The 13,130-nt window shown below is 35.5% G+C and overlaps 1 protein-coding gene across 2 annotated transcripts; it reads left to right on the top strand.

The window, feature by feature from the left end:
* Nucleotides 1–1,135: 1,135 nt before the first annotated feature.
* LOC134531157 (EKC/KEOPS complex subunit TP53RK) lies at nt 1,136–12,264 on the top strand. Of its 2 annotated transcripts, none has more exons than XM_063366778.1 (2): nt 1,136–1,441; nt 8,267–12,264. In XM_063366778.1, exons 1-2 carry the CDS (start codon nt 1,249–1,251, stop codon nt 8,743–8,745), a joined length of 672 nt encoding a protein of 223 aa, XP_063222848.1. In that variant the 5' UTR covers nt 1,136–1,248; the 3' UTR covers nt 8,746–12,264. The 2 variants fall into 2 exon arrangements, with proteins under 2 accessions (XP_063222848.1, XP_063222849.1); XM_063366779.1 differs by lacking the exon at nt 1,136–1,441 and adding an exon at nt 1,466–1,559 and having other exon boundaries at nt 8,267–9,406.
* The last annotated feature ends 866 nt before the right edge of the window (nt 12,265–13,130 follow it).

Genomic DNA, 13,130 nt, shown 5'->3' with positions numbered 1-13,130 from the left:
TAGGTAAGTTATTTCGTCGCCCCACACACACCTTTTCTTTTCCGGTTCTCGTGGGCTTAACTTCGCCCAACATCAGCCGCCTGTTAACCAACCTAATTTGATGGGAATACTGGTTGCAGGCGGGGATCAAGAACTAGGATGAGAGATTCCGCTCCAAATTCAACTCCCATGCAGTTCATGAGTTAGTTCACCGAAATTCATCGCCTCCTGCAATCGGAGAATTTCTCAAGAGTTCCAGCTTTCAACATATTTTTCCCTGAGTGGAAAAAACCCTAAAATAATTTATAATTCTGAACAACCAGTTTCAGGAAACTTTTATTCATTTAACGAGTAAATGTAATTATTTTTTTTATAATTTGTCTTATGAAGAGCCTGCGCGCTCAATATTCTCAATATTCAATGGCCTGTAAAGTTAAGAAACCAAATGACCTTAAATTCAGTCAAATATAACCATTGTTACTTATTATAATATCTCGCCCCGGGGCCTCCCATTTGGTTTATTGTTTAACAATATTTACTGTATTAAGTATAGCAAATAAGGTCAACAATTTTCTTGGTATTTTGTTTCGGCTGTAATGCCATAGGTTATCTTCAGTAGAATAAGGTTTGTAAAGTAGAAATAACAGCAACAAAATCATTAAGTAAATGCCAATGTAAACCAAACCAGGTCTTATTAATTTCTTATCCTTGATCACGATCCACATAACCTTACCAAGTTTTAAGGAGGTTAATCATATATTTTGTTGTGTGTGCGCTGTGCCCCTATGGGTAATGTGTTTAGTACTGTTTCTGCCTGGCGCTTCCACGGCCAATCTATATTTGTTCTTTAGACGAAATTTCATATTGAGCGAAGCGGCACGTTACATCTTGATAGCTTAATATCCAAAAGAACAAATATTGGAATTACACACTGCACAGTTCGAGGAATGGACTCGACAATGGTGCTCGTGGGTGGGTACGTCTCGATAGCTGACAATGAACGATACTGTCTCTCGTGCTTTTATTACTGCCTAGGGGGGAGTACGTTTAATTAATTATTTCTATTTCACCACTTTATAAAATATTGGTATACACATACTCTATGTCTGTGTTTTTTTATTTGCTTTTAGATTTTAGTACTACTCTTCCTTCGTAGTGACTCAAGGGTTATATGTTTTGTTTATTTTGTTACCTTTAAAAAAATTAACTCTTCAGTAACATTTTCTTGAAATTGTTCGTAGTCCCCTATGTTCGTATAGTTATAATATTATGGTTGATCCCAGTTTCCAGTTGATTGGTCAAGGTGCCGAGGCTAGACTGTACAAAGGAATTTATTTGGGTAAACTTACTTTGGTGAAAGAAAGATTTAGGAAAACTTACCGACATGAGGATTTGGATGAACAACTTAATAAAGAAAGAATTAAAGCTGAAGCAAGGACTATTTTGAAGTGCAAAATTGCAGGTACTTTTTTAACACTTATTACGATGAAAAATTGGTAATTTTAAATAAGAGCCACTTTTCAAAGAGAAAAAAAGTAAATTGTGTACTGGGCACCACTAAAAATAAATAAAAAAAAAAGGTAAACCAGAAAATTAATTCGTTATATTTCTCGTTAGTAATTTTCAGTCAACGAGGCTTTTTAAAACGGAAAGAGAAAAAAAAAACATGGTTTTTACACACTACACTAGTCCCTTACACTGAAGGGATGCTTTTTTAAATTCCTACTATGTAGCTTGTGAAAAATAATAGTTTATTGCTTATATTACTAAACCAGCATCGAACGTTGCGGCTTCGGGGAACGAAAAGTAAATAAAACTGGAAAATATGTTTTTCAAGTTGATACTAGAGACGTCCCGGTAAATCTGTATTGTACGGATTAGCGCCAAAAAAAATCGTACAAATATGAAATAACTTTCATTATATGCTCTTTTACGTCCTCTTTTCAGAACCGCCTGCGGAGATTAAATATTCCAATTACTTTTGGAGATATCGCCGTTCTTATTTTGCAATACAAGCCCTATGTAATCATTTAACAGACGCCATTTTATATTTTGCCGTGTGTGCGTGAATGCCTAAATAACAGAAATTTTCCATTAGGTAAGGTTAGTTACATGATAAATAATTCAAAATAAACGGAAATTAAAATAATATCAAATAATTTTACTTGTATAGTTTTAAGTATTTATAATGTAACTGACCTGACCTAACAAAACGGGACAAAGGTAGATAAGGTCAGGTCAGCTACAGTATAAATACTTTGAAACTGAACGGACATTAAAAATAATAAAAATTAATTTTAATGGTTGTTTAGTTTTAAAGTATTTATAATGTAGCTGACCTGACCTAACAAACCGGGAAAAAGGATGAACAGTAGGAACTCACGTAATTTTCTTTTTACGTGATGTAGTCGTTCAACTACGTCGCGAAAAAAATAATCATACTTGTAAACAAGCAACAATGGTGATGAACGGAATTTTTTATCTCCGCAGGCGGTTCTGAAAAGAGGACGTAAGATAGCATATAATGAAAGTTATTTCATATTTGTACGATTTTTTTTGGCGCTAATCCGTACAATACAGATTTACTGACGTCCCTAAATGTATCCTGAAAACATGGTTTCTTAATTCCTACTAGTTCATGAAAAGTAACAGTTTAAAACTTACATTACAATACCTGCCTTTTTCACACTACCGCCACCAGTCATTGTTTACTCACTGCACTAATTTGCACTAATTCTTCAGTTTCAAATATTGAAGTTTATCACTGGATTCTGAAGGCTTGATGCTTTTGGCTTGATCCTGTGGTACATGATGCTTGCTGTTTTAATTCAGTACGTCAGAAGATCCTGTACATAAAAAATATTGTCATCTAAGAATGATTTATGATTGTAAGTCGAATAAAAAGTTTTTTTTCAACTTACAATCATAATTCTTTCTTATTTTGCTATTTCTTTTTTTTTTTGTGTTTTCTTCAGCAGTAGACAGTCTTTGAGGAACAGATGTTGCCTACTTCCAGTGCATCTTCCTGATTATGTTTCGTTAATGAGCTTGTTCCAAATCTCCCTTGTGCATGATGCCTGTAGAACGGCATCCTACCGTGCTATTTCCGCTCATTGCATCTGAAGACATGTTCATCTACGAAGGTGCATCCAGACCTCTTTCAGAGGTCTGGGAACTAGAATTCAATCACCTCTTGAGCTGAAGTTAGTAGTAGTAATACCATCAATCATTAATGTGCATTAAGTTAATGTGCTTATTTTTGAAATTTGGAAATTTTTTAAAATATTTCTGACCTAAACATTTCTTGCCACATATTTAGTCTTAGCATATACAAGATGGTGGGTGGGTTAACAAACTAAAAATTACATTCTTACATTGCAAATATTTTAATTTGGAAAGTCAGAAAATATTTATTTTTTACAGATATCAACTTAAATTAGAAGTTTGCACTCAAATTGATCTGATATATTTTAAACATCAGTATTAAATATTTATGTAATTTGATACCATAAAACGGGGTGAATAGAAATAGCCTGCTCAAAAAGTCTATGAATAAAATCATTCATTTAAAATTTTTATATTTTTCAAGTTGTTTGCCAACATTATTATGAGTACTTTACATTGAAGAATTGGGTTTTTATGGTTCTCTGAACGGACTGTTTCTGTTCAACCCATTTTACGGTAACTTTTATTTTTGATTCAAGAAACTTATATAGTTAATAATTATCACAATTCTGAGTATTGCCATAAGTGTGATCAATACATGTATTGTAAATGATTTTGTTTTCAATGTTCACACATGTTATGAGAATAAAAGTTTCATAATGCTTCTAGATGATCAAGTTCATAATAATTAATATAGTTTACCATTTCTTTTTAAGGCTGCCAAATACGTTAAGATTTTTTATATATTTTCCCATTGCTGTATTTATTTCATATTTCAGAAATACATTCATTTGATGTTACAAGGAAATGATTACAGATTCACCTTAAACGTGGACTCCCAAAGTCATACATTAAATAGTCTTTCACATTTGAGTTTGGTTATTCGCACACTCCAGCCAAGTTTTTTTTTACACTATTTAATCTCAAAATGTAATTATAATGTTTATTATTTAAATGTATTTTTAATTTTAATGTATAGACTTATAATTATTTTTGTAAATTGATTAAAATTATAGTCATTAAGCACATTTATGTTAGGAAACCAATTTATTTTGTCTGAAACACACACTTATGGAAAAAAAGTATTTCATTAGCGATTTGTTTTCCTTGAAAAATTTAGGGCATTACTTCAAGGGATGGGAGTATAGTGATATGTACAATTTGAACAATCTGTTTATAAATTTAATCACTTGAAAGAAATTTCATGACATTTTAAATCTGAGAATAAAATTGTACTTGTGTAAAGCATTTTTTATTTAGATAGGTACAGAGAATATTGGAATATTTTTCTCATTCTAAAAATTTATTGATGTGGTTCTCTTCTGTGATATCACAACTCTCTTTGTTCTGCCACTGAGGAAATGGTGTACGTGAAAAAGGATTGGAAGCCAATAATGAAACTATGTTTTTATTAAAATTTAGTAATTCTGAAAATAATGTGACATGTTAGTATAGATATTAGGTATACTGTAACCACTGTATTTTATTGATTGTTAATTTTTTCGTACTTGTAAATTGTGCATATAAGCTTTTAGATAACAGCTTACATTAAGGTTTTTAGGTTTTCTGTTAAAATTTTTGGACCCCATATGTAAGTTTTATTTGTGTATAATTGTCACACCCCTTTTTTTTATGTTGATTTTTCTTTTATTGCTGCATTTTTGTGGTAGCTACAAATTTTTATATTCTTTTAAAAAAATTTACATTGCTTGCTTATTTTGTGTATCATAAAATGTCTTACATCATTTAATTACTTATTTTCATATCTGTTATTTTAGTGTGGCCAGTCACCAGTAGGAAACTAAAGACTACTTACTGTGAATGAGATGGGGAAATGATATTTTCCTTCAATAATCAGTATAACTACCTACATATTGTTACAGATCATAAATTTAAAAACAATTTTTAAAGTCATGATACTTGCACCATGTTAGTGACAACTACCAGCGCTGAGTTTTATGTACATATATAATCTCACACATGTACACATGTGCTGTGCACACATATGCACTCGCACATACAAACGTGCACACAGATCTCCTTGTTCACTAGAATAGACCTAGCAGTACATAAATAATAGCCAAGTGAATAATACTTGGAAAAGAAAACACATGACCACGAGCAATAAACTCAAATAATACACCAAAATGTTGTTCCTGGATTCTCAATCCAACAAACTTCTGTGATCACTTTCATAGTGTTGTCACTCTATGGGTAACTTGCTACACAAAACTTGAAATAGCTATAACTGTAAACGAATTAATGCTTATATGATTTTTTCTTACAACAATATAAAATGTGTGAAAAATGAGGTGGTTGTGTGTAAGTAAGTTTTTTATATCTATACTTCAATACTAATATTATAAAGCTGAAAGGTTTGTTTGTTTGTTTGTTTGTTTGAACGTGCTAATCTCAGGAACCACTAATCCAATTTGAAAAATTCTTTCAGTGTTGGATAGTACATTTATCGAGGAAGACTATAGGCTATATTATAATATCAATAACATTAGGGATCCTTACTAAAAGTCCTTTTTAGAATAAAATGCATTGTAGGGGGTTAGATACAACATGCAGTACACGTACGAAGTGTGTGTTGACAATGCCGCAGGCGCTAGAAGTTTATTTCCTATTGCCTATTAACATTGTTGCCACGCACTAGATGCCTTATCATTCTTAATTTTCCCATACAAGTAAAAAACACCCGTGTGATATTAACAACGAAGCAATCAGTACCCTCATAAAAGTTCAATTAGTATTTAAATACTTTTTATCACTTTAAATCGCAAACCTAAACTATTATTTTTTTTCCTCTGTGTTTAATTTGTTTTTTTATTGCCCTTTTTTTCAAGTTGAAGAGGCTGCGCTGTCTTCTTGAGGTCATGTGCACTGATTTCCCTCCCCTTCCCACTTCCCCCCCCCCCCCCCCCCCGGATTTCCCCTCCCCCAGGTTGTGTGACGTCGGCGCTCTCCCACCTGCATTCACAGAGCCGCGACTGAAGCGCCATCTATGTTTTTTATATAAGGGTGCGAGGAAGTAGGCCTCGGGTCTGTCGCTTCGCTTACGCTTTCCCAGCCTGCGGGTACTGGTCGTCTGGGCTCCGTCATGGTCGGTAATTGACTTCTCGTTGCTTCTTTGCATGTTGTAGCCATGTTTGGCGAACGTAACGTAATGGGCTGTTTCCAGTAAATTTCAGTCCATTTCTAGAGCTAACGATTAACCCTTTACATAGTCTTACGTTGGGAACAACCCAATACCTATCCGACTATAAACGTTGCTGTTATTAGTTTTGCAATGTGGCCCCGCGGGATTGCCTATTACCCTGGCTTGGCATTTTTCTTGTTGAATTTAGCCATGTGTAAATAATATCTCTGTTTTTGATTTCCTTTAGCAACGTGCCAAGTTAAACTTGCTAGGGCCCCTGTACTATCCCTGTTGTTCGTCGTCTTGCAAGTATGAGACGTTGTCCTAACGTAATTTTTCTAGTTTGCTCTTGTATCACCGTCTCATACGCCAAAGCCCAACCGACCAGTCATGTGTAATTGCGTAGACCCACGACGTCGTGTTTAATGAAAGGCCTTTCTGTATGTTTTCTGTACTAATTTATCTTGTTTTATTGAGCCATTTTATATTTTTCAGCACCTGTGTGTGCTTGTAATTTACCTAGGAAACTATGTATATAATTTTTGGAGTATCAACGCTAGCAAGCCTAATTGTGTACTTACATATGGATACTAATGAAATACTTGGAGTTCGCATTACGCGTTTCAGATCACTTATGTACCTGCTGTTTGTTTGAGGTTGCCATTATAAAGATGTTAACCCTTTCCTGCCGAGAAATGTAAAAAAATTGAATTTTGTAATTTTTATTTCATTTTTATATTTAAGTAGGCATAAAAGGAGGCCATAATTTTTTCCAAATTTTTTTATTTATATTTAATATATTTTTTAATGATGGGACTTTTAAGTCCTGACAGGCAATTATTATATGTCCAGCTCAACAAACAAAAAAAAGGGCGCTCCAGACTGGTGCAGTGCTGCCGTTTTAGTGCTGCAACCTCTTGGCTGTCAATCGAACTTCTTCGACAACTGGCAGAGCGGAGCTATACAGGGACCCAGAGGTCCCAACAGGCAGCATGTGGTTTCAAACATGCACACACTATTTCTATGGGGCTTCAAAGATTGTGGGACTCACAAGTACCACCAGGCAGGAAAGGGTTAAAGTAATAAATATAATAATTGTGTTAAATGTGTCTATGATCTGATTCAACTCAACCTCAGAAGCTTCTGTGTGTTCCATCTAGCTGGAATAATTCAATTTAATCATTTCAATTTATTCATTTAAATTTAATCATTTCAATTTAATTTGGTGTCTTCGTGCGCAAGTTTGTAAGGTGGTGCGTCTCGTACCCACCACACTGCAAAGTATATATATTTTACAGACTTGAAACTTCACAGTAATGTTCCTTATGTTACGCAGGATGACATTTTCCAAAAATTAGATCCCATGGGTGGTTAAAACCAGGCAACAGTGGGTACTTTAACTGCATGAGAACAGGATTTTGCATTGTTCATGCCTTCTGCGTCTCCATGGCAACGGGCATCGCGCGGCAGTGGCGTACCCACAAGGAGGGGCATGTATAATGAGCGGCGCAAGAGTGATCTGCCTGTAGACTGCCTTAGCGAAGTACGGGTACATCAGTTGTACGTTGCGTGCACGAGTCGGGAAACCGGTGCTATTCATTTTCTCTCCGGTACATTATACAGCATTGTAATAAATTTTCACTGAATTTTTTTTATTTACCATTACTGTAAATGGGAGATGTGGCTTAATTTTTTCCCATTAGTATAGCCGTGCGAAGCCGGGTCGGGCAGCTAGTTTTTTTATGTAATCCAAGTGATGAAAAACATGTAAAAATATTTTTATAATCGACTGCTTTTTATTTTTGTGGATGAACGGGGCAATGAAATTCATCCAGTATATGGATAAACCATTAAAAATATGTAAACAGCCAAACAAATAAACCAAATAAAATATATACCTCTATGACAATTTTTTTTGTTTATGAAAATGTAACTTCATGTATTGTAATGTGGGTAGTGAATGTGTATTTTACTGTGCAGGGATCAGAACACCTGCAGTGTACTTGGTGGACATGAACAGGAAGTGCATATTCATGGAATACATGGACGACAGCGTGACAGTGAAGGACTACATAGCGTCGCTGACCAACGGAGAGGAGCGAGAGGCCAGGTTGAGCGACGTGGCCAAGCAGGTCGGCTCGGCCGTGGGGAGGATGCACGCCCACAACCTGATCCACGGGGACCTCACCACGTCCAACATGCTCTTGGCGACGGGCGATGCAGAGGACAGGCTGGTGCTGATAGACTTCGGGCTGAGCGTGGGGCAGGCCACGGCGGAGGACAAGGCGGTAGACCTGTACGTCCTGGAACGAGCGCTCCTCAGCACTCATGCGGACATGGACTCCTTCTTCCCCTGCGTCCTCGCCAGCTACAGGAAGTGCAACAAGGACTCTGCCGAGGTGCTCAGGAAGCTGGACGAAGTCAGGTCCAGGGGCAGGAAAAGAACCATGATCGGTTAGGACTCACTGCGCCTCGCAGTATCAGCAGTCTCTCTTCATAAAACATATACTGTGCTTTGATGTGACCAATGCAAGGTTTTTTTTTATTTCTGAGTGATATTAATACTTTTTAATCTGGTCTACATCTTATGGGCAAGCTCTCTTTTGAAGCTAGCACAAATGTTTCAACAGAATAGGGTCTGGTTGTGCTAATGATGAGCATTAGATAGTCTCTCGTAATTACAATTACACAGGTTTCATTAGTTATTAATAAGTTATTTTATTGCAACTTGCGGTTTATTACTGTGGTATGTTTCTAGTGATCAAAATATTATTTAAAATAATTTTTAATATCCAGTTGCAATGATGGGATGACTTAACATCTGTGAAGTTAAACTTGGTAGAGTAAAATGACAGTTAATGAAGCTTGTCTTGTGTGTTCGTGGACACAAACAAATTATGCTTTCTGTATGGAATTACAGTGAGTATTTTGTGTTGTAAACTGTTAAGTTATACAGTTGTGGCAAGTTTATTTTTATATTTTTTTGTATGATGTTACCATGCATACTAATGGATCTGTCAATTATATTCAGGAGAATCAGTGTTCCAATTTTGTGTGTTAACTGCTATGGTAAGGGTTTTTTTTGCACACAGATATACTCACAAAATATAAAAAAGTATAGCTGATTCCTAGAATGTTTTTATTCTTAACAAAACTTCCTTGTTTTGGGATTCCATGCCACCCAATAAATTTATGCTTTGCAATTTGTGAACATTCTGTATTTAAAAACATGGAATGGAAATAATCAAGCCTAACATCTAATTGACATCAAGGTTGCTCGAGATGACAAAAGGTGGTGACGAAATGCTAACGGGGCACTATGGAACAAGTGGGTGGGGGCAACTGCAGCATCTACCACGTTCCCCTCTCGAGAAACATCAAGGTACTTGTACCACCAGTCTTTATTACTTATTTATTTAAATAAAAACTACATGTTTATGATTTTATGATAAAAAAAAAGTTCAGTCAAACTGAATATTCCGCTATCATGATGAAGCACTTCTTTAAAAATTCTTAATACCTGGTAAGAGATGTAGGTAATGTTGACAAATAACTCCATTCATGTAGTATTATCAATATTAGAAATGTAGTATAATCATAGGAACAAATTTTCTTAGTCATCAACTAAACAATATATATACTGTAAGGACCACAAAAGTAATGAGCTGCACCCCATAGTTCCAACAACAAACATTGCTTAGCACGGATCAGCAGAACAAAGCGGTGGTGGGTAGCGCACATGGAACGTCGTGGCACACGGCCTGGCTGTATACTAGGCGTTCTAAAAATATGCAGCATTCAATTATATATCTGTGAAAACGTAAAAAGAGGAATGATAGCAGTTTGTTACATTGAATACAATGTAAACAGTCATCAAGAATTGTAACATTAAGTGATTATAAAGAAATCTTGACTAAAGTTTGTAAACTCGCCACAATGAATGCAGTGTTGGTTTGGTCCACGGCTCACATAAACCAAGAGTGGCAAAATGGTACCTCTCAGTCCTATGAAATGAGGCGATAAGGAAACATTAAAATATCACGAAATCTCTATAAGTCAAAGAATAAATACCAGCTCTTACAAAGTCTGAGCCAAACATGATGTAGCACTATCACTATTTTTATCTCTGTTGACATTTACACTGTTGCTTGTTGATGGAAGGAATTTGTCATCATCACTATCATTATGTAAATTTACTAAAAACTGGTCCATTGCCATGTCTATTTTGCATCCCCTTGTTCAGTAATTATAATCTAATTTTTCAACATGATTGCAGTAGCCCACCCAGTCATTCGTTATGGATTTAACAGCATCCAATGTGTGCGTCTGAAGTGCTTGCGCAGAAAAATTACACAGTATTACAATCCCGATGCACCTCCTTATCTTTGCCCACGCTAATTTAATAGCGTTGCTTTCAAAGATGTATAGTGGGAGTCAAATGACGTGAAGCCCTGTATTTTTTTAAAAGTTGATTAACCCGAAACATTCTTTGGTTTATGCTTTCATACTAGTTCCATCAATAGGCATTTCAGCATTTTTTAATCACACACTACAACTCTGCATTTTAGCCATGCAATCATTCTTTTTTTTCCTGCATTTCGAAGAAGGCTTATAGTCTTGTTTGGAGTGACATGGCGCATTATCCATTACTACATCAGAAAATGGCGGCAAGTTTGGTAGAACATGTTCGGACAGCCATTTTTCAAAATTAGTAGCATTCATTTCCCCGTGATAATCTGTCGTACCTGACTTATACATCAATAATCCCCTTAGTAAAAATCCACATCTAGAACCAATATTAGCCAAGGTTGCATTTCCTTTAGTTACTCCCGTTACATCATTTTTGCATTGCCAGAATTTCTGGAATGTGAGATTAGTATCTACCCACGACTCATAAAGGTTGTGAGGTACTTGGAGCACCATGCCACTATATCAGCTCATATTATCAACAAACAGAGCCTGTCTTTGCACCGTTTCCAGACGAAGCCTATACTTCGCAATAATCTCTTGAGATGGAGGGCTTCACTGCCAACCAACTTGTCCCCTAATGCAGAAATTAGTTTGCGCACTGTAGGGATAACTTTTTTTACCGCATAGAATTCCTGGATTGTGTCTCTTATGACACATTTATCAAAGCTGTGGATCTCATTTTTGGGTTTTTTCGTGGCCTGCTCATAAAATATACAATGTAGCACTCTTAATAATCAAAAAGAAATAAACATACGTACACCTAACATAACCAATGATAAATATATTTTTTTTAACATCACTGAAGCTTATTACACATGTATTAAATGCATGGCTTACCTCTTTTTCTCTGGTGTTGTATGCAGTTTATTTGGCATTGCAATTTGTTTCTTCCGAAAACGCATCACTGTTGCTTTGCTTATATCTGTATAATTTGCAGCACGTTCCATTGTTTTGTGAAAAGGAATTGAACTGCATTTTTCACGACCGTTTTGATCACAGATTGATATTACTTTACTAATTATTTCTCTCTCTTTGCTGCGAATCACGTTATTTTTCCTACTCTTTACAATCGGTACCATTACTCATCACACACTACCTGCCAATATACTTCACATGGTTATTAATGTAGGAAGGGAGACGGAATCCCCCACTGCAACACACTCCCTTTCCCTTCTTCCTCTGTTATCCTTCATCCTCTCTTTCCTCTTTACCCCTGTGCTGACAGCTCACAAGATTGGAAGACATTTGTATTTACTGAACGTAAAAATACTATTTTATGTCTTATCAGCTATCAGCTAAAGAGATATGAGCTACATAACCCTCATTTTACTTAAATGCCCACAAATTATGTTTCCACTAACTTATAACTAGAGTCAAGATTTTGTGGTGTTATTTTAAGACAAATTTCGGTGTAAAGAAATAAAGATTTCGGTGTTATATGGTTTTATTCTTTTGCTCAAAATACCCACGGAAAAATTTTCTTGTTTTTCTGTACGACATGCAAATTTATTGAAACAAATATTAATAAAAACTAAAACCTCATGATCTAATTACAATTAAGTTCATTTGCAAATTCATAAATTCAAACTTTTAAATAACTACTAAAAATTTCACGACAATTACAATCACATACACTACAAAATTACACAATTAAGCACTTCCAAAGTGACGGTTTTATTGAAATACTATCATAGTTAAATTTTCCGCATTTTTTGGAGTGAGACATTGTCTTCTGTCACTAACTACCAGTGAGTACCTGGAAAATGAACGTTCTGCATCAACATTTGATGTTGGGAACCAGATTGCCCTTAAACTGACTTGAGCAAATTCACTGTAGTCCCCTTTAAGGGAGCAAAGTACCTATGCAAAATCAATTTGGCTTGTTTCTGGCAATGAAAGTTCATCCTCAATTATTTTTTTGAAAGCAACATAGCCATGTATGAATGTATCAATGGGAATATGGGAAACAGAAGGCAAGTTATGCAGAGACTTCTATAGGTTTGCATCTTCTATGCTAACCGTACTCACATTTCTTGGGTTGAACAGCAAATTAATGGCATTAAAGACTCTTAGACAAGGATGTCGTTTAACAGATGAGTTTTGCCTCAAACGCTTATGTTTCTCACTCGCGACACGTTTCACAAGCGTATTGCGTCTCTCGTAGTCTAGCCTGCAGTTACAGAATTTGCACATTAACATTTTATCACTGAAATAAAATCCTTCGCTGGAAAATTCTTTTGATCGGTCACTGGCAGAAACCTTCGTTTTAGGCATTATCAAAATTTTTTAATTACATAGGAAGAATTTAACTTCTTAATACGCAAAAACTTGCCGTGCTGGAAAGATCAAAACAATGGAGAATAGATGCGAATAC

The sequence above is a fragment of the Bacillus rossius genome, chromosome 3 (genome assembly GCF_032445375.1).
Source record: "Bacillus rossius redtenbacheri isolate Brsri chromosome 3, Brsri_v3, whole genome shotgun sequence".
Lineage (NCBI taxonomy): Eukaryota > Metazoa > Arthropoda > Insecta > Phasmatodea > Bacillidae > Bacillus > Bacillus rossius.
The sequence above is the reverse complement of the archived record's forward strand: the minus strand, read 5'-3'. Positions and strand labels throughout refer to the sequence as shown.